The 22,158-nt window shown below is 39.3% G+C and overlaps 2 protein-coding genes across 3 annotated transcripts; both read right to left on the bottom strand.

Annotated features, from left to right (window-relative positions):
• Positions 1 to 1,372: 1,372 nt before the first annotated feature.
• LOC137874467 (C-type isolectin Sp-CL4-like) lies at positions 1,373 to 3,515 on the bottom strand. Its single transcript, XM_068713151.1, has 6 exons — positions 3,363 to 3,515; positions 3,036 to 3,154; positions 2,819 to 2,955; positions 2,505 to 2,642; positions 2,285 to 2,393; positions 1,373 to 1,573 (listed from the first exon to the last, which is right to left on the bottom strand). Exons 2-6 carry the CDS (start codon positions 3,106 to 3,108, stop codon positions 1,506 to 1,508), a joined length of 525 nt encoding a protein of 174 aa, XP_068569252.1. The 5' UTR covers positions 3,109 to 3,154; positions 3,363 to 3,515; the 3' UTR covers positions 1,373 to 1,505.
• A 7,263-nt stretch (positions 3,516 to 10,778) lies between these two features.
• On the bottom strand, positions 10,779 to 17,240 carry LOC137874469 (C-type isolectin Sp-CL4-like). 2 transcript variants are annotated; one of them, XM_068713153.1, is made up of 7 exons: positions 17,057 to 17,240; positions 12,839 to 12,923; positions 12,512 to 12,630; positions 12,301 to 12,431; positions 11,995 to 12,132; positions 11,775 to 11,883; positions 10,779 to 10,979 (listed from the first exon to the last, which is right to left on the bottom strand). In XM_068713153.1, exons 3-7 carry the CDS (start codon positions 12,582 to 12,584, stop codon positions 10,912 to 10,914), a joined length of 519 nt encoding a protein of 172 aa, XP_068569254.1. In that variant the 5' UTR covers positions 12,585 to 12,630; positions 12,839 to 12,923; positions 17,057 to 17,240; the 3' UTR covers positions 10,779 to 10,911. The 2 variants fall into 2 exon arrangements, with proteins under 2 accessions (XP_068569254.1, XP_068569256.1); XM_068713155.1 differs by lacking the exon at positions 17,057 to 17,240 and adding an exon at positions 15,679 to 15,747.
• Positions 17,241 to 22,158: the final 4,918 nt, after the last annotated feature.

Raw genomic sequence — 22,158 nt, 5'->3', positions numbered from 1 at the left:
TGATGCTTTTACCACAGTGATGGTTCGCTGATTAAATACCACGTATAGATAATGAGATAATAATCAATATGACGGCTCAGTGGTGGTCTGACTGTGTGGGCCGAGTTCTTCTTCATGAGTCGTGTCCTCATGAACAGATCCACTCAGTTCAACCACAAGAGGGCACAGCAGGCTTTAAGACAAACCTACAGCTAAACACCAAACACTGTACTCCGTTTAAATGCAAAGTCTGGTTTTATTTGCTGATTTTTAGCATCATGATTGTAGAAAACTTTGTTTTTCTGTTCTTTTAAACATGTTTGTGGAAAATCTGTCCTGCAGCAGATTTCCTGGTGAAAGCCTTCTGTGTCCACTAACCTCATAAATGAATAATCATTTTCTATATGTCTCTTCATATCAATAAACCCATGAAAACACCAAATCCAACGATGAATTGAGTCCTCTAAATATTGACTTAGAGCAAGTTTTTGATTTTGTCCTTATAGACCTCTAGAATCTACAAGAATGTGAGAAGTTCTTTAAGTCGTAACCATCTCTTCTGCAGTGCTGCTGGAGGTTGTGTCAAAGTAAATCCACTTATTGGTTTAAACCTCATCAGGTGTCGAACAATACGTTTTGTCTCCCACTTTGTATATTTATTTCTTAATTTACCAGGGACAGTGCACAATAGTCAACACTTCAGTTTCCACCGCAATGTAAATGTGTGAGTTAGCTAGAGAGCTAATTGTTGTCTGTAGTCCCCTGGACAGCTTATTACAACCAAGTGGCCTAAAATCCGTACAATGCTACACAAAACACTGTAAAACAACACTGTACAGAAAAATATGATACATTACAATACATAAATACATTGAAAAAGTAGATATGTATAAACAATGAGTATATAATGGTAGATGTTTAAGGTTCTGCTAATTTAACTTAAAGTTTACAATTACAGCATGAACACTGAACAAACCATCAATCTCAATAACAAATGTCATAATGAAATTACAAAATATATAAAAGGGTTTTGGAGCACAGCGTTGGAGGATTCATCTTACTGGATTTCATAACATCAAAGAACTTCTCACATTCATGTAGATTAGAGGTCTTCAAGCACAACATCTAAAGCTTGCTCTAAGTCGATATTTATTGGAATCTATTCATTGTTGGATTTGGTGTTTTCATGGGATTTATTGGTTGGTAGAGACATTTAGAAAATGATTAACCCTTTAAAGAGGTTAGTGAACACAGAATAGTGACACCATGACGTCTGTTGCAGGACAGTTGTTTTACCACAGTTATGTTAAAAAGAAATGAGTCTGGAAGAAGTTGAACAAGATTTCTACACTCATATTGCTAAACGTGAACAAATGAAACGAGACGCTGGAAATTGAATGCTGAAGCGTTTATTGCAGTAAAGTTAAGAGCTTGTGTTGGCAGGTTATCATGAACCAGAGTGGTCCACCTGCAGCTCAGCTGGTCAGCTGATTGGAAATGTGAAAGCAAACATCAGCTGATGATGATCAAGCTTCCTTTTGACAGATAAAGTCCTTCTTCCCTGGGCAGACGTTATCGTTCCAGCTTCCCCAGTCTGGAAAAGAAGAAAAGGTAGATTATATATTTACATTTCCTGCTTTGAGCAGACGGATCATGGACCTCATGCAGGAATAATTTAGTCTTAAAGTTCTTGTTTCAACTCGATGAGGTCACATGATCAGGAGTAGATGCACGTTCATGATAAGTGATCATCAGTGTAATCAACAGCCCTAAATTACTTTATAAAGCCACATGTTTTATTGTTTTTAGTATTTTATTAATGGTTTGTCTTCTCTGAGAGGTGGTATATTTAATAAATGTATTATTATTATTAATAGTATTATTAATATTTGTATGTTCCACTCTGTTTGTGGGCAACTTACATTCACAAAAATGTTCCAATAGTAAAAAGTTCACATCAAGGAAATCAGTAAAGTAGATTAATGCTCCGTAGAGCTGAAGGGAATTGTGGAATTAGGTAATAAATTCCTGTGGGTTCGTCACTATGAGCAACCTCTCTCATATACAGGTAGTCATGTGATCCTTCTTCATGTTAAAATATTCATGATTGCAGCTTTGAACTCCAAATTCCTTCATAATAAATCGTGATAACTCTTAAGTCAAACAAGTTCTCTTAAATCTCTCGTGTGCAGATTAAGAACTACTCTGTTGGTGTGACTGGTTCTCAATGAGGCCCGATGTTCTTCAGATGCACTTTTGAATTATTCTGGTTTACAGACTTTTTTCATATTCAAAATTCCCTTACACCCAACATTCATCTCGACGCAGCCCTCTTGTCCACGATGATTGTCTGGTTGATTAGGAAGCCATCTAGCGTAGTCGAATTTAGATCCATCAGTGTATATGAACCCCCCCTGAAGAACACAAAGGTGAGGATCAGTGATGACATGTGACACATTCTCCTCTATGTATCGTCCATCAGGGTCTTTCCTCCCTCTGATCACAATGAGTCGTTCACTGCTTACCCCTGATCTCTTGCCTCCGCTCCAAAATGGTTGAGGTTTCGAATCAGAGTTGTATTTCAAGCTCAGACACATCACAAGAATCATCTCCTCCTCATCGTGTATCGACACCAGTTCAGCATTCACAGAGTGGCAGTATTTCTGAAATCAACAGAAATGTGAAAGAGTGTTTGTCTTCACCAGAACTTTATCAGAACATGTAAGAGATGATAAGGATAGATTTATCTTCCTTTTTTCTAATGCCTGTGTGTGTGTGTGTGTGTGTGTGTGTGTGTGTGTGTGTGTGTGTGTGTGTGTGTGTGTGTGCGTTTTATCACCTCTGCCCCCTGGAAAGTACTAGGAATCTTGAAGTATTTCACACAGCGATCACAATCCAAGCGAATCCATTTACCAGCCTCACAACCACTACCACAACTCTCAAGACTTCGGTCCTTGCACATTTTTTGAACATCATCTGTGAAAACACAAGTTCTTCAATGACCGAGTTTCTTGGGTTTTAGTTGGATAATGATTTGCTGATAGCATAGTACTTACTGGTGCTCCATGCTGTCACAGTGTTGATGGTGCCCACCAACAGCAGGACAGCAGTTACCACAGCTGGATGCATGACTCAGACCTCACTAACTCTCAGTGCTTCTCAGCTGGAATATGACCTGGAAATGTGACAGTTTGAATGTATAAATGACTGAATGTTTAAGGTGGTTTAAGAAAACATAATCACTGGATCATATTCCTGTAATTCAGCTCTTTAAGTATGAGGCAGTTTGTATGAGCCAATCAGACTTCAGTATTCACTGAATCACCTGAGAGATATATGTGTTGTTCTGATATCCTAAAACAAAGAGAGAAGAAGAAGCTCACCACAGATGTGTTCTGGTCCCTCGTTGCTCTTCTGTCTGACTGTCAGGTGGATCTTCCTCTCACTCTTATACTCAACACTCATGGCCTGTGGACATGTCAATGTTCTGCCAATGTCACCAAATGGATCATTTTCATATGATTCATTATCAGAACAAACAGTAATAAAGTATTCCATGTGACTGAGAGACAGACTCTTGTTTTAGGTGTTCAACTGAAACTCACTTCAGCTGAGTTGGGGTTCTGTTTCATCCCACAGTAAACTGTCACTAAGTGTGTTTTCAACAACAACTCTCTCTGATTTCACTGTTAGAATTTAAATAAAACTGATAAACACAATAAATAAGTAATGTAAATGCATTTGTATCATTTCTTCCACTCACAGCTCATTAAAGAAATCTATTGACTACACAGTTTGGGTCTGATCCAACTCCCTGACTCAGATGTGGCTCCGCAAACAGAACAAAAGTAGTGACCCCCTTTTATTTTCAGACTGTCCCAAACAGAGTCCGTCTCTCTCTGTGTGAGACGATGAGATCAGTACTGAGTTCAGTTCAGGTGAGTGACATCACCTCGGGCCTAGAAACCGTTGAAATGTTTGAGGAACATTTGAATTCTTCACTTTATAGGAGGAAATTCAGAGCCGGGAGGAAGTTCACATCGGTGAGAACCAACAAAGATAGTTTGCTTTGACAACACTGAATATTTATAGTTGAAGGGTGGGGATAGCAAATATTCAACGCACTCAAGTCCCTAAACGGCCTTTTAAATGTTCCTTAGCTTCATGTCGTGTCTGGTTCTACTTGAGCCCAGATGTCAAAAAATGATCTTTGTGGGTGAAAACATTTGACTTTAAATGAGTCACAAGGAGAGACTTTTGCTTTACTAACGTGTAACGTGAAGTGAAAGTAAATCCTGATCAATTTCTCTCACATTATAATTTTTACAATCTGGCTTTAATTCACCTCCTCACCATCTGCATCTCCATAACATTCGTATACGATCGGGTCAAAGTTTCCTGCCAAGTTCATTTTTAAAGATGAAAACGTTTGCGTGGGATGCAGCGTTGAAGCCTCTTTCAGGCCCAATTTGGTGCGTTCACAGTGGTTAGAAACAAAGACCCATGAACATCTCATCCACCACTGCTGGAACTGGATTTTCTGGATCATGTTTCTTTTTCTCAATCGCACCTCTGCAATGCTTTTCTTTTCTCTCCTTCCTCTGTTTGAACACAGAGAAGTGGACGGTTCAATTTTTTCCGACACACTGATGGCTGCCCATCACCCTGAGCACACCATCCCAACAGTGAAACATGGTGGTGGTAGCATCATGCTGTGGAGATGCTTCTCTTCAGCAGGTACAGGGAAACTGGTCAGAATTGAGGGACAGGTGGATGGAGCCAAATACAGGGCAATCCTTGAATAAAATCTGATGTAGTCTGCAAAAGACTTGAGACTGGGGAGGAGGTTCATCTTCCAGCAGGACAATGACCCTAAACATACAGCCAGAGCTACAATGGAACGGTTTGATCAAAGCATGTTAATGTCTTAAAATGGCCCAGTCAAAGCCCAGACCTAAATCCAATTGAGAATAGATGGTAAGACTTGAAAATTGCTGTTCACAGACGGTCTCCATCCAATCTGACTGAGCTTCAGCTTTTTTGCCAAGAAGAATGGAGAAACATTTCCATCTCTAGATGTGCAAAGCTGGTAGAGACATACCCCAAAAGTCTTGCCGGCCCTACCCGTCAGACTTACGGACTACAAATGAACTAGGTTGTTAGAGAAATTCACTCGAAGCCGATGTAAAAGTAATAATCACAGGACATTTATTCTTGCAGGAAGGAGACAGAGTTGAAACACATACAAGTCATGTATCAAGGCTGCTCAGAGGTCTGTCTCTGAGTCTCTGATATTTATACTTCTGATAACACACAAGTGCATTTGCACAGAATCATTTGCATAAAGCTACGTGGCATGTCTTGAACTCGCCCCACAAGCAAACGTCTTCTTGACGTTTTGTAAGATATACAATTGTCCCTTACAGAAGGTCACAGTGACTGCTAAACGAGGAACATCTGAGGATAACAAGTGTGAAGAGATTTCCCACAGTAGTCACAGACTTCACGGAGCCTTGTATGTTAAACAATAAGAACTGATCATTCTAAAAGTTATTTTTCTCCAACATAGGTGTAAGGCGCAGGAGGGGCCTTTTTCGGGCCCCCCTAACGGACCTTCAGAGTGCCGCTAAAAATCGGCAGGGCAAGGGTTCAGACAACATCTGGGCCCTAGTTTAACCTGGGAAAATGGCGTTCTGTTCGGACCCACGGTCGCCCGGTTATGATTTTCCAAAGTTTTGGAACAGTTTGCCCAATGGCAGTTTACCACTGTCTGTGGGCACAATTGGGACTTTTGGGGGGCCAAATGGAATATTTTAAACTGCGATATCTCCTCAACCGTTCGATATCCTGCTTTGAAACGTAGATATCTCGGACCAACGCTTAATTGTACGGAATGGATGTTTTGGGAAAAATTGTGACATTTTGGGTCGGGATCGTCGGGCCACACATTTTGCCTTTTTTGGGCCTCTAAAATCTCCACAACCCTTTGGGCTGGGAAGCTGATATTTGGACTGGACAATCATCTTAAATGATGAATCCAAATGATATGAAAATTAAAAGGATTGGACCAACTCCAATTCTTTGAAATCTCAGGCAAAGTAGCACTTTTTTATTTGATGAAAAATGCAAATGTGTCCGATTTGCCGACACTGAGTGTGCTGTTGCCAGACATGCTTCCACTAGAGTTTCAGCGTCCTTGCCTTGAGCATTGCTCATAAAAGTTGCTAATTAATTTTAGTAACTTTTTGGTACTGGGTGTTATGATTATTCAGGGGATAATGAGAACAAAAGGGCCATTTGGGTTGTGATAATTGGCCTATATGAGAGCCCAATCAAATGTAGTCAAAATGACACTGAGTTGGAGAAAAGCTGAAGTTTGACCTGGAAGATCTCCACAACCCTTTGGGCTAAGAAGCTGAAATTGGACTTGACTATCATCATAAAGGAGAGATTCACTGGTATGAAAATGAGAAGGATTGGAGAAATTAAAATTATTTGAAATCACAAGCAAAGTAGCAGTTTTTCTTTGCTTCAAACTTGGAACATTGAGTGTGCTGTTGCCAGACATGTTTCCACTAGAGTTTAAGCATCCTTGCCTTGAGCATTGTGCAGTTGCTAATTCATTTTTGTAACTTTTTGGTACTGGGTGCTTTGATTATTTGGGGAGTAATGAGAACAAAAGGGCCATTTGGGTTGTGATAATAGGCCTAAATGAGAGCCCACGCACTGGTACTAGGTGCTATGATTACTTAGGGAAGTTTGGGACCAAAAGGGACAGTTCGGAATCCCAGAAGAGATGTATCCGAATCGTTATAATTATTCCCGACACGCCGGGGACAAATGGGCACAATTGGGCCATATTGCATGGGATTATTGGACTACCTGGTCAGCCATTACAAATGTAGGAGAAATGGCCGTTTTTTGAGTTGTAAGGGAACTAATCCTTATAACTCAAAAATGACCATTTCTACTACATTTCTATGGGCCGGTCATGTAGTCCAATTATCCCAACCCACATGACCCTTTCGTAGTCGAAATGGCCATTTTTTGAGTTTTAGGGGAACTAATCTTTATAACTCAAAAACAGCCATTTCTACTACATTTCTATGTGCCGGTCATGTAGGCCAAAAATCCCAACCAATATGGCCCTTTTATTCCGATCCTTCCCAAACATTATCTGCACAGTCCTTTGGACTAAGAAGCTGCACTTTGGACTGTAATTCTCTCTTTACCCATAGATTCAATGGTGTGAATGGATTTGGGAAATTCCGTCTAGAAATTTTTGGCCTCTAAAATCCCCAAAACCCTTTTTGCTGGGAGGCTGACATTTTTACTGTATTATCTCCTTAAAGTATAGATCCAATAATATGAAAATAAAAAGGATTGGAGAAAGTTCATGTTTTTGGAATTCTCAGTCAAAGAAGCTGAAACCAATAATTTGCGTGATTTTACTGAAAATTTGAAGTCCTCCAATTTGCTTGTAACTCTGCACACTTAGAGAACTGTTCCTAGGAATGCCCTTTCCCAAGTTTCAGCCTCCTATTCCAGAGCACACTGGAGATATTGTTTGGGGGGAATGGGAACAAAAAGGCCATATTGTTTGGGATTTTTGGCCTACATGACCGACCCATAGTAATGTAGTCAAAATGGCTGTTTTTAGAGTTGTAAGGAATAGTCCTAAGGGAACTCGAAAACGGCCATTTTGGCTACGAAAGGGCCATTGGGTTTGGAATTATTGGCCTACGTGGTTGGCCCATACAGATGTAGGAGAAATGGCCGTTTTTGAGTTATAAGGATTAGTTCCCTTATGACTCCAAAAAATGTCCGCTTCTACTACATTTTGGATGGGCCTATCATGTAAGCCAATAGTCCTACTCCAAAACTCCTAAATGCCAGCAGCCAATTTTTTACCATTCTTTTCTCTTAATTTTTCTACTTTAAAGCAAGGTAATGAAATAGAAACTTTTCATATTCAAAGAGGGGCTTATGAACATTAAATGCCTACAATTTGGTGCTCGTTGCTGCAAGTTAAGGTCCCCAAAAACAGGCCCAAAGGGCTGAATTGGAGCCATATTCCCTTATATTTTGGAATTTTTTAAGCTATGAAAAAATTTACATAATCTCTCAAATATTGGTCCAAGGGAGCCCAGACTTTAGACAGACTTGTTGTACGGGCCCTAAAATAAGGTCACATGACCAAAATCCCTCTAAATATTCTCGAAAAAATGTGCCTGTATCAAATTCACAGAACAGCATGTTGTGAAGATTGATAAGTCTGACACCCTGTGAAAAAGTTGGTCAGATTGGATTAACTTTTATTTCTAAACGTGTCAGAGCCCTGCTTTTTTAATATGTTGTAGCCACACTCAGATGGGGAACATTTATGTTGGATGGTACTCTCTAACACATAGCATGCCTGCGGGAGGAGGGACAGTTGGACTACATTTGAATGGTAGTTTTTATTGGATAAATTGAATAGAAAACAATACCCCAAAAGTCTTTCCTTTAAACAGTCATAACTTCTCAGGACATGGTTGAAAATGCTTAGAAATTGCATGAAACATTCAATTTGAGGACTTGAATGAGCACCTGTATTAGCAAGTCTGCAGACCCTCTGGAAAGCTATCTTCTTCTAACAGCATTCTAATGACTTGAAACTACTTGAACCTTGAAGAATGTCCTCTTGTGTCCACCATATGTCAATTGAATGTGTTTTTATAGGACCCAAGTACTGAATCTGGAGTAACCTTTCAAAAAAGGCCCTTGTGAAAGCTATTGTTCTCCAGGAACTTGCTATTGAGCTAAAACCAAGTGATTCTTAAAGACTGTCGTCTGTTGTCCACTATTTTCGATGGAAAATCAATTACATGGGAAAACATGTAACAACAAAAGGCAGTGGCACATTTGGGAGAGTTGACACCGTTCCATTTTTAATTTGGCCTTTTTGGAAGTATAAAGTACATCAACTGAGGTGCTGAGGAAAGACTGAACAAAAAGATCATAAATAGATGTTATATTTTCTAAAACAACCAGCGGCGTCCTCAAAGAACTAAAGCCTAAAAATAATAAATGACAATTTACATAATTAATAAGTATAGAGCAACATGAACCACGACTGTCATCCAGTAATGTTCTCGGTCAAAGTGGATAGTCTATTAATGTACTTTGTGTACTTTAGTGGTAGAATGTAACTAAGTACTGTACAAATTTGAGGTACTTGTATTGTAAGTATTTCAAATTTAAGTAGCTTAATAGTTCTACTCTACTACATTTCAGGGGAACTATTGTGTTAGTAAGTACATTTAGCTGATTATACTTATATACTTTTACTAAAGTAAGGTTTTGAGTACATGGATCTTACTTTCTTTTTTTTACAGAATGGTATTAGTACTTTTAATGAAGTAAAGGATTGAAATACTTCCACCAGTGATGCTTTTACCACAGTGATGGTTCGCTGATTAAATACCACGTATAGATAATGAGATAATAATCAATATGACGGCTCAGTGGTGGTCTGACTGTGTGGGCCGAGTTCTTCTTCATGAGTCGTGTCCTCATGAACAGATCCACTCAGTTCAACCACAAGAGGGCACAGCAGGCTTTAAGACAAACCTACAGCTAAACACCAAACACTGTACTCCGTTTAAATGCAAAGTCTGGTTTTATTTGCTTATTTTTAGCATCATGATTGTAGAAAACTTTGTTTTTCTGTTCTTTTAAACATGTTTGTGGAAAATCTGTCCTGCAGCAGATTTCCTGGTGAAAGCCTTCTGTGTCCACTAACCTCATAAATGAATAATCATTTTCTATATGTCTCTTCATATCAATAAACCCATGAAAACACCAAATCCAACGATGAATTGAGTCCTCTAAATATTGACTTAGAGCAAGTTTTTGATTTTGTCCTTATAGACCTCTAGAATCTACAAGAATGTGAGAAGTTCTTTAAGTCGTAACCATCTCTTCTGCAGTGCTGCTGGAGGTTGTGTCAAAGTAAATCCACTTATTGGTTTAAACCTCATCAGGTGTCGAACAATACGTTTTGTCTCCCACTTTGTATATTTATTTCTTAATTTACCAGGGACAGTGCACAATAGTCAACACTTCAGTTTCCACCTCAATGTAAATGTGTGAGTTAGCTAGAGAGCTAATTGTTGTCTGTAGTCCACTGGACAGCTTATTACAACCAAGTGGCCTAAAATCCGTACAATGCTACACAAAACACTGTAAAACAACACTGTACAGAAAAATATGATACATTACAATACATAAATACATTGAAAAAGTAGATATGTATAAACAATGAGTATATAATGGTAGATGTTTAAGGTTCTGCTAATTTAACTTAAAGTTTACAATTACAGCATGAACACTGAACAAACCATCAATCTCAATAACAAATGTCATAATGAAATTACAAAATATATAAAAGGGTTTTGGAGCACAGCGTTGGAGGATTCATCTTACTGGATTTCATAACATCAAAGAACTTCTCACATTCATGTAGATTAGAGGTCTTCAAGCACAACATCTAAAGCTTGCTCTAAGTCGATATTTATTGGAATCTATTCATTGTTGGATTTGGTGTTTTCATGGGATTTATTGGTTGGTAGAGACATTTAGAAAATGATTAACCCTTTAAAGAGGTTAGTGAACACAGAATAGTGACACCATGACGTCTGCTGCAGGACAGTTGTTTTACCACAGTTATGTTAAAAAGAAATGAGTCTGGAAGAAGTTGAACAAGATTTCTACACTCATATTGCTGAACGTGAACAAATGAAACGAGACGCTGGAAATTGAATGCTGAAGCGTTTATTGCAGTAAAGTTAAGAGCTTGTGTTGGCAGGTTATCATGAACCAGAGTGGTCCACCTGCAGCTCAGCTGGTCAGCTGATTGGAAATGTGAAAGCAAACATCAGCTGATGATGATCAAGCTTCCTTTTGACAGATAAAGTCCTTCTTCCCTGGGCAGACGTTATCGTTCCAGCTTCCCCAGTCTGGAAAAGAAGAAAAGGTAGATTATATATTTACATTTCCTGCTTTGAGCAGAAGGATCATGGACCTCATGCAGGAATAATTTAGTCTTAAAGTTCTTGTTTCAACTCGATGAGGTCACATGATCAGGAGTAGATGCACGTTCATGATAAGTGATCATCAGTGTAATCAACAACCCTAAATTACTTTATAAAGCCACACGTTTTATTGTTTTTAGTATTTTATTTATGGTTTGTCATCTCTGAGAGGTGGTATATTTAATATATGTATTATTATTAATATTATTAATATTTTTATGTTCCACTCTGTTTTTGGGCAACTTACATTCACAAAAATGTTCCAATAGTAAAAAGTTCACATCAAGTAAATCAGCAGAATCATAACACATGTAGTGTCAGTAGTGTTTGAGCTTATGAAATATAAATATTACTCTTAGGTTCACATCATTCTGTGACTCAACAGTAAAGTAGATTAATGCTCCGTAGAGCTGAAGGGAATTGTGGAATTAGGTAATAAATTCCTGTGGGTTCGTCACTATGAGCAACCTCTCTCATATACAGGTAGTCATGTGATCCTTCTTCATGCTAAAATATTCATGATTGCAGCTTTGAACTCCAAATTCCTTCAAAATAAATCGTGATAACTCTTAAGTCAAACAAGTTCTCTTCAATCTCTCGTGTGCAGATTAAGAACTACTCTGTTGGTGTGACTGGTTCTCAATGAGGCCCGATGTTCTTCAGATGCACTTTTGAATTATTCTGGTTTACAGACTTTTTTCATATTCAAAATTCCCTTACACCCAACATTCATCTCGACGCAGCCCTCTTGTCCACGATGATTGTCTGGTTGATTAGGAAGCCATCTAGCGTAGTCAAATTCAGATCCATCAGTGTATATGAACCCCCCCTGAAGAACACAAAGGTGAGGATCAGTGATGACATGTGACACATTCTCCTCTATGTATCGTCCATCAGGGTCTTTCCTCCCTCTGATCACAATGAGGCGTTCACTGCTTACCCCTGATCTCTTGCCTCCGCTCCAAAATGGTTGAGGTTTCGAATCAGAGTTGTATTTCAAGCTCAGACACATCACAAGAATCATCTCCTCCTCATTGTGTATCGACACCAGTTCAGCATTCACAGAGTGGCAGTAATCCTGAAATCAACAGAAATGTGAAAGAGTGTTTGTCTTCATCAGAACTTTATCAGAACATGTAAGAGATGATAAGGATAGATTTATCTTCCTTTTTTCTAATGCCTGTGTGTGTGTGTGTGTGTGTGTGTGTGTGTGTGTGTGTGTGTGTGTGTGTGCGTGTTTTATCACCTCTGCCTCCTGGAAAGTTTTAGGAATCTTAAAGTATTTCACACAGCGATCACAATTCAAGCGGATCCATTGATCATCCGCACGACCACAACTGTCAAAACTTCGGTCCTTGCACATTTTTTGAACATCATCTGTGAAAACACAAGTTCTTCAATGACCGAGTTTCTTGGGTTTTAGTTGGATAATGATTTGCTGATAGCATAGTACTAACTGGTGCTCCATGCTGTCACGGTGTTGATGGTGCCCACCAACAGCAGGACAGCAGTTACCACAGCTGGATGCATGACTCAGACCTCACTAACTCTCAGTGCTTCTCAGCTGGAATATGACCTGGAAATGTGACAGTTTGAATGTATAAATGACTGAATGTTTAAGGTGGTTTAAGAAAACATAATCACTGGATCATATTCCTGTAATTCAGCTCTTTAAGTATGAGGCAGTTTGTATGAGCCAATCAGACTTCAGTATTCACTGAATCACCTGAGAGATATATGTGTTGTTCTGATATCCTAAAACAAAGAGAGAAGAAGAAGCTCACCACAGATGTGTTCTGGTCCCTCGTTGCTCTTCTGTCTGACTGTCAGGTGGATCTTCCTCTCACTCTTATACTCAACACTCATGGCCTGTGGACATGTCAATGTTCTGCCAATGTCACCAAATGGATCATTTTCATATGATTCATTATCAGAACAAACAGTAATAAAGTATTCCATGTGACTGAGAGACAGACTCTTGTTTAAGGTGTTCAACTGAAACTCACTTCAGCTGAGTTGGGGTTCTGTTTCATCCCACAGTAAACTGTCACTAAGCGTGTTTTCAACAACAACTCTCTCTGATTTCACTGTTAGAATTTAAATAAAACTGATAAACACAATAAATAAGTAATGTAAATGCATTTGTATCATTTCTTCCACTCACAGCTCATTAAAGAAATCTATTGACTACACAGTTTGGGTCTGATCCAACTCCCTGACTCAGATGTGGCTCCGCAAACAGAACAAAAGTAGTGACCCCCTTTTATTTTCAGACTGTCCCAAACAGAGTCCGTCTCTCTCTGTGTGAGACGATAAGATCAGTACTGAGTTCAGTTCAGGTGAGTGACATCACCTCGGGCCTAGAAACCGTTGAAATGTTTGAGGAACATTTGAATTCTTCACTTTATAGGAGGAAATTCAGAGCCGGGAGGAAGTTCACATCGGTGAGAACCAACAATGATAGTTTGCTTTGACAACACTGAATATTTATAGTTGAAGGGTGGGGATAGCAAATATTCAACGCACTCAAGTCCCTAAACGGCCTTTTAAATGTTCCTTAGCTTCATGTCGTGTCTGGTTCTACTTGAGCCCAGATGTCAAAAAATGATGTTTGTGGGTGAAAACATTTGACTTTAAATGAGTCACAAGGAGAGACTTTTGCTTTACTAACGTGTAACGTGAAGTGAAAGTAAATCCTGATCAATTTCTCTCACATTATAATTTTTATAATCTGGCTTTAATTCACCTCCTCACCATCTGCGTCTCCACAACGGTCGTATACGATCGGGTCAAAGTTTCCTGCCAAGTTCATTTTTAAAGATGAAAACGTTTGCGTGGGACGCAGCGTTGAAGCCTCTTTCAGGCCCAATTTGATGCGTTCACAGTGGTTAGAAACAAAGACCCATGAACATCTCATCCACCACTGCTGGAACTGGATTTTTTGGATCATGTTTCTTTTTCTCAATCCCACCTCTGCGATGCTTTTCTTTTCTCTCCTTCCTCTGTTTGAACACAGAGAAGTGGACGGTTCACTCGTTTCTGACACACTGATGGCAGGCAACTCAAATGCTTTACTGTTTATTGTTGGGGCACGAATTCCAAAAGGAAAGCCATCGGGGTTAATATTGCACCACTTCCCCGTTTCACAAAGCATCCATCCATCCATCCATCCATTTTCCTCCACTTATCCGGGGTCAGGTCGCGGTGGCAGCAGATCCCAAGACCCCCGAACCTGTCGTTCTCCACCCAGTCCATGAAAGTCACGAACAGACCGGGGACAAAGGGCAGCCCAGGCGGAGGTGAAAACACGGACACAGCTCCTACTGCAGTTGTACAGAGACCGAATGGCCCGTTGTAACGGGTCCGGCACCCCATACTCTCGCAGCACCCCCCACAAGAACCTCTGAGGGACCCAACTGAAAGCCTTCTCAAAGTCCACAAAGCACATGTAGACTGGTTGGGCAAACTTCCAGGACCCCTCCAGTAGTTTTTCAAGGGTAAAGAGCTGGTTCACTGTTCCATGGCTGGGACGGAATCCGTACTGCTTCTCTTGAATCCGAGGTTCGACAAACGGTCGGAAACTCCTTTCCAGCACCCTGGCATAAGCCTTCCCCCGGAAGCTGAGTAGTGTGATACCCCGATAATTCAAGCACACTCTCCGGTCACCCTTTTTGAAAATGGGAACCACCACTCCGGTCTGCCAGTCTGACAATACTTATTGTCAGATTTCATATTGAGCTGGATTCATTATAAATAATTTATACTCTAATAAGTAAAATGAAGGGTGAATTAAAAAATAAAATACATATCAGTAAGCTTTTGAAAAATGTGACTAAGTACTTAATTTTAGATGAATGAATTTAACTGAATTGTCTTTGCCCTGCAGCTTTAAATTGTGAGGTGTGAAGTGGTCAATCAAAAAAGCAACGATATATCCATATTATTCTTATCTTCTAAAAAGGGATTTTATCTGTGGTTTTTAAACCACTTGTTTCAGCTCTATTCCTCTCTGTTAACATCATTGATGGACAGTGAATTCATGTGTTAGGATTCTGATCATTTTGGGCTCTTAGATCATTTATTTTTTGTACCATCATTTCGGATTTGAGTGTGTGCTTTGTCTCGTAGTGGCACTTCACATTACCGCTTCTAAACTCACTCCATGGTCTCTGAACATGAGCCATACTGGTTTTGAACTGCCTGTAGGAAGAATGAAGATATACGAGTCTGTCCATTCTTGGTTAAAGAATCTGGTGTCTCTGGTCACATTTCTCTTCTAAGAGAACACAATGTGAAATAACTTCTCCGACTGTTGGGTCTCTCTCCCGTGTGTGTGTGCAAATGTCACTGGAGTTGCAACGCTTATAGGAATACACATATATGATTTACTGTTCCACGGCTAGGACGGAATCTGCACTGCTCCTCTTGAATCTGAGGTTGGACAAACGTTCGGAGCCTCCTTTCCAGCACCCTGGCATAAGCCTTCCCCGGGAGGCTGAGTAGTGTGACACCCCAATAATTCGAGCACACTCCCCAGTCCCCTTTTTTGAAAATTGGGAACCACCACCCCGGTCTGCCAGTCCTTGGGAACTGAGGCAGTCTTTGGAAGCCTGTTGGTATTTACCTGCTGTCTTTGTGGGGAGAGACCAACACATTCACTATGTCGCTCTCTCTGTTGTTACTGCTGGTCAGCGTCGCCCAGGCTTCTCATTTTTATGGGACAGTGATGAATTACTACCCAAAAAACCCTGACGCATCTGGATCCATCACGGTACGTACACAGCTCCCCTCGTCAATAATTACCAATAGAATGTGACAAGACAGAAGAAAAGATCACTTTTAACTGTTTTAAATGAATGAATAAAAGCAGGAAATAAAAAGTGAGAACAATAGTTCTGGGATGCGTCTCAACAATGTTTTAAATATACTACACAATAAAGGGTTTTAAGAATAACTTTCCATGATGTTTTTTTCTGTGGAACCATCTAAACAGTTAGTCACAAAAAATGAAGCAAACTGATTCAATTTGAAACAATTTGGACATTTGATTGAAACAGTTAATAGAATATCTCAAAAACAGATTTAAAGCAATTCATCAGTAGGAAAGTCAAATGTTCCTCTCAAAATATAATTGAAGTAACAATATAAACATTTTGAATCTCTTCAAACAAAATATACATTAACATCAAAGGGAACATTTGACCCAACTCTGGATGAAAATTGTTAAGCAGCGACAATGACAGACTTTCACATCTTTTCATCAAAATGTGGCTGATTCCAATGTCTGCTAACTGGAAGTGACACATTTCCAATATCTCTGTAGAAGACAGTTCGGGTTGATCTAATCCGGCATTTGTAGCTTTACCTATGAAAAATAATGAGGATATCCCACAACATTTATTGTGCATGTAATCTTGAACGAGGAAGTATAAAGACCGCTAAATCACACACCGGGCGGGAGGGGAGGTCAACGGCTCCAACAAACTGATCTTTCTACCAGGAGACCGATGTTCGTTCCTAACGTGAAACGAGAAGTCAACGTTGATGTTTTTTGTCAAGTAACTTGCCAAATTCAGGAACAACACTTCTGGGTTACTTTAATCCAGGAGATGATCTTTTTCTAAACTTAACTAAGTATTTCAGCATCTTTTATTCAACCTAAGTAAGTTGTTTCCTTTGAGGACGTAAGTTTATTTTGTATTCATGTAACAAGTGGAAATTGACATGTTTCTGTACTTTCGTTGGAAAACGCACAAAAAATGTATTACTTTTCATAATAAATCATAAAAGCCTTTGTATGAGGAAATATTGCACAGTTTTATAATACATTCAGTCCAAACACCACTACTCTCCTTGGATACTATAAAATTGAAATATTACCTTCATAAAAATCCCCACAAAAGTTAGTGATTTTCAGATGTTTTAACATCTTAGATGAGTGCAGGTGAAGGAAGGAAAAACTGACCTTCAGAGGACCAGAAATGAACCATGCACCAACCAACCTGGCCTCTGTCCTGTGTCTGTCTTCACAGTAAGATGTTTTCTTTGACTCGTCTCCACTGTGACACTACAGGTGGTCTTCCGCTATAAGCTGACCTTCCACAGGTGCACATATATCGACTCGTGGACCTGCCTCAGCGGGAACTGTGGGACCCAGATTCCTGTAGTGCTGAACATCGTGGACCAGGAGCTCAGTGGAGAGTGGTGTCAGAGAGAGGGAATCATGACTCGGCAGTTTCTCAGCAACGCTCCATTGCAGCTGCAGTGAGTGCACCAAATGAAGGATGTAGGCAAGGAAGTAGTTAAACCACATACAATTACAGACAAACCGACCAACAACAGACAAAAGACAGGACTGCAAACACACAAGAAAGGAATGAGACAACTAGACACAGGTGTGCAGACATTAAGGCAGGCTGGACACTGATTGGTGGTTGAGACAATGGCAACAAAAGAGGCTAAATAAATACAGGTGATACACAGAAAAAAGACAGGAAGTCAAACAAACACAGGACACAAGACGCAGGTACAAACTAAAACAGGAAGTGCAAACTAAAGTCTGTGACATGTTTCTATTCTAAAGCTCTCAAGGGAGTATCAATCAGATTGGGTTGGTTTTAATTATAAGCGTTAAAGCCTGTAGGGTTATTTTGATTTGTTATCCGCCTTTGAGCTGGAGCGAGCTAGAAACAGGAAACTTGGCCCCAAAAAACTGGAAAAGATGTGCAAGAGTTGCACATCTTTGGTTCTGGTTCATTAAGCAACTCAATAAAAAAAATATTGCATATATGTAATTTGCCATGTGTATCACACACTTTGATAGTTGTAGGGGCGCCCTGTCAGTCATTTAGGAGGAGACAGACAGATTTCCTTGTGTCTATTGTTATTTTTATAAATATGCAAATGATCTGTTACTTTCCTTGACATCCCAACAACATTTTTAAAACTGTCGGTGCTGCTGCTCAGGTATCATGTGAAATAATGATTTATTGGCACACTTTATATTAGGTGGTAAAAATGACTTTTTCATAATTTCCCCTGAAGGTTGACCAGTAGTGCCTGGATCAGTAACAAAAACAATGTTGTATTTTGGCAAGCTGTGACTTTGGTGGAGTTGAGGAACCGGTCGGACACCGACCGAGCCAACGGGTCCCCCCAGACCACCATTGTACCAGTTCTGAGGTAATTATGGAATTGTATGTGTTTTTGTCACAACACATATTTTATGTTGCTGAAATTATGACCTTACGCCACTGTTTGCCTCTCTGTGCTTTTTCACTGCGGTTTCTGTCAGATCAGCAACACTAAACATGTTCTACACAGACGTGAAATACATTATTCTATGTAAAGAAAGGACATATAATAAAAGAGTCTACAGATATTACAGTGGTGACAAACAATGAGAAAGAAAAAGTCACGCGCTCAACCCAGTTTGTGAGGGATTGCGCAATCTGAGGTGAGGCACAGCTCATCACTGCCTCACCTCACTGTCTCCTCTGTTTGAACAGGACATGAGATCACTCAGAGATTCTGATTATAAAAATGCGTGAAATAACTGGAATCATACAGAAATTACATTAATAGCACAGATCAGTAGAGAAATATTAATATTTATTTTATTTTAGCCTCACCTGCCTCACCTGACCGCACGTCCCTGCTCTTGACATTGAATAGATACCTTTGTCGAGACAAAACTGAATCATCAGCAGCGAGTGGCTTCCTGGCTCAAGCTTTACATGGAAATGTTTCTCTCCATCAGAGTTCCTTCAAACTGTCAGAGAGATTTCCACCTGTTGGCGTTCGACCCCGACGGTGACGAGATCAAATGCAGATATGGAAACACAACGGCAGCAGAGTGTGACGTCTGCACACCGCCCTCCGTTCTCAGCCTCTCCTCAGTGAGCGAACACAAACACTGATGTTTTATAATCGCACCATTATAGTCCAATCATAATCCAGGATCAGATCCTTTACTGCAGTGAAAGTACTTAATCACACTGTGATAATACTACAAGTAAAAGATCGTCATATGTTTGTAGCGTCGCTGTCCTGTGAGAACCACGTATCTCTAAAAAGAACAACAGCTATGTGACGAAACATTTTCCAGCTGATCCAAGAGGCTTTTAAAGAGTTTATTTAGCTGTGAGACAAATGTAGTAAAAAGTACAATATTTATCTCTGAGAAGTAGTACAGTAAAAAGTACAATATTTATCTCCGAGATGTAGTACAGTAAAAAGTACAATATTTACCTCCGAGATGTAGTGGAATAAAAAGTGCAATATTTTAGAGGAGGAGAAGAAATAAATAGAATAAAATGAAATACTTTACACCTCAAGTACAGTTCTCAAGTAAATGTACATAGTTACATTCCACCTCTGGTTTCGGCTCACTTTGACCAAAAAGACCAAACTGATAAAACAAGCAAAAAAATGAAAATAGCTTTAAAGCTGAGATTTTGTTCCAAATTAAATGTACATGTTGGGTATTTCATTAAGTGACAGAAAGTACATTCTTTTGACCTCATGTCCCTTTTTGTCCTCTTGCAGTCCTGCACTCTGTCATTCAGCCCCACCAATAGCATTAACGAAGGTTCGTACGCTGTCCAGCTGGTGATGGAGGACTTTACCAGGCAGACCATCACCTTGACTCAAGACAACGGGTCTGCGACGATCTTAAACACAAACATCGCTATCAGCAAACTGCCTGTCCAGTTTGTTTTGACTGGTAATATTTGTTGTTTTGGCAGAACCTGGATAAATATACAATTAACATTGACGATTTTCTTTCAATAATGTTGATGATGGATTGGATGCTTCCTCTGCTAGCTAGCGCTTGATACTATTGCAAACATTATTATACTAACTAAGTTGTAAGGGTACCAACAACAACATTCATTTTCAAATTTAAGTAAAAAAAATGCCAAAGTTTGCAAATGTTAAATGTTGTACAAACTGAATAAAATAGTCTGAATTTGACATTATTAAAATTCACTGTTCCTGTAAAGCATACTGTAAAATATACTCTGCTAATGTTACCGCCACAGATTTTTAGGTAGCAAGGTAATGTTTTAGGATCATATATATATATATATATATATATATATATATATATATATATATATATATATATATATCACTGTTTCACAACATTTGACCATAACTAGCTCCAAATCCAATAAACCAGCCTGAAAATTAAGAAAATCTGAAACGATTGCTTGAGCGTCTATGGAAAGGTCAATTGCTAATTTGGTGTCTCTAACATTAAGCTCAATGTAAAGCTCCAGCAAGCATGTTTGTTCCAGTCAATATAGTAGATGTGAAGATTTTTCACAGAGCAAGTGAAACTCTTGAGTCATTAAAGTCATTAGGATTCATCCTCTGGGCACCATGAATGTCTGTAAAGCATGTTATGGTAATCAAACAGTTTATAGAGATATTCTAGTCCAAACCAAAGTGGTGGACCGACAGGTGGATGGACGAACCGACTGGTATTTCCATCCTTAGAAAAAGTCTTGCTCGTCTTTATTGTTCCAGTGGATCCTGTGGTGCCGTCCTGCACAGAGGGACTCTATCTGCCCAAGTTCCTGCCTCCAACCCCAGCAAACAGAGCTCGGCTGTACACGCCTGTTGATCAGTCCCTGAATATCAGCATCATTGCTGAGGCAAATGTCTCCACGTAAGTCCAAAGAAAACAAACACTAGATATTAAGGCAGATGTATTGTCAAAGCTCCTCGTTAGAAGTCTTTATAGAAACTAGGCCATATATAAGCATCCATGACTGACTCAAATGTCGTAGATGTGCTCGTCCAGAATGGGGCTATACTTAATGTAACCTTAGCCGTATATAAAATAACTACAGTTTGGTATTTATTCTCATTTGATCCTTCTGTATTATAGATTATTTTATAATAGCCATTTCAAAATGTGTTCAGATTGAACAGAAGTCCATTTTAGAAGTAAATAAACAGACCTGCGACAAGACGCAGATTTGCTCCAGGTTGGAAACATTTCAACTTAAAGAAAACTTTCACTTTGTGTTGATCTTGGCGTGGACTAAGGCGTGTTTTCCACGAGTGCCGCCGCATTGTGTCGTAAAGATTTTGATCTGGCCGACAAAGTATAAGCCATATTGTGTAAAAAATTGGATTCTCTAAAGACAAAAAAGGTCTTCCTTTTAACTGGCTTACAGTATATACGACCAACTTCCCCTGTGAAAATGTAAACATAGACTCTTCCGGTCTACGCGTCGTAAACCGGTTCGTCAGTAGAAAATATAGAAATAAACAATCTTATTTCTGATGGTCTTGTTTACTTATGTAGGTCATTTAGAGGCATCAGTAATACACTGACTGTTTCATAACCAGTTAAAAGTTTGTTGTAGTAACTTTAACAAATAAATGTTAATCCCAAATCTATGTGTGTTACTCACAAAATAATTTTTTTATGGAACAGTTTTGACAATGGCAAATAACGCAAATTAAATTGCTTGCATCCAAGCTTTATTTGTGTTAATAAAAGATGGCAACTCATTAAATGTCAGCCAGTCAAACAACAAGGGTCACTGAACTAACAAAGGAATAAAGCTCAGTCAGATGGCGGGACACAGGTAGTAAATTTACTACATTTGGAAGCGTGGACTGTTTAAGAAAAAGTTTTTTTGACATCTGTTTCTTACAGGATCTCTGAGCTGCTGTTCAGCGGGCCGTACAACATAAACAAGGCTCATTCCGGAGCAGGACAGTACATCCTGAGATGGACGCCGTCTGAAAACGAAGATGGAGAAAGCCACCCCATCTGTTTCGTCGTCCAAGCTGTTCTAAAGTCAGTCTTTACATGGAGTTAGTACTTAATACAAATGTTGAACACAGACAAGAATATTCTAGAAATGTTGGAATCAGATGTGCAACTGTAATTAAAGTACATTTCAATGATGAAATGCTGTTTTGGCAATAAAAGCTCTCCTTAATTGCCCGAAACAGAAAGGGTAATTGTTAACAGTTAGGGAAGCAGGATTATTTGATTATGTTTTGTACTGTCTTCAAAAATGGACGTCCCATTTTGTAACCAAGCTCTTCATTTATTTCCTCAGTTCAATGAAGTATC

The sequence above is a fragment of the Cebidichthys violaceus genome, unplaced genomic scaffold (genome assembly GCF_023349555.1).
Source record: "Cebidichthys violaceus isolate CVI_PGR_0920_01 unplaced genomic scaffold, fCebVio1.0.p SCAF_19, whole genome shotgun sequence".
In the NCBI taxonomy this organism is placed as follows: Eukaryota; Metazoa; Chordata; class Actinopteri; order Perciformes; family Stichaeidae; genus Cebidichthys; species Cebidichthys violaceus.
The sequence above is the reverse complement of the archived record's forward strand: the minus strand, read 5'-3'. Positions and strand labels throughout refer to the sequence as shown.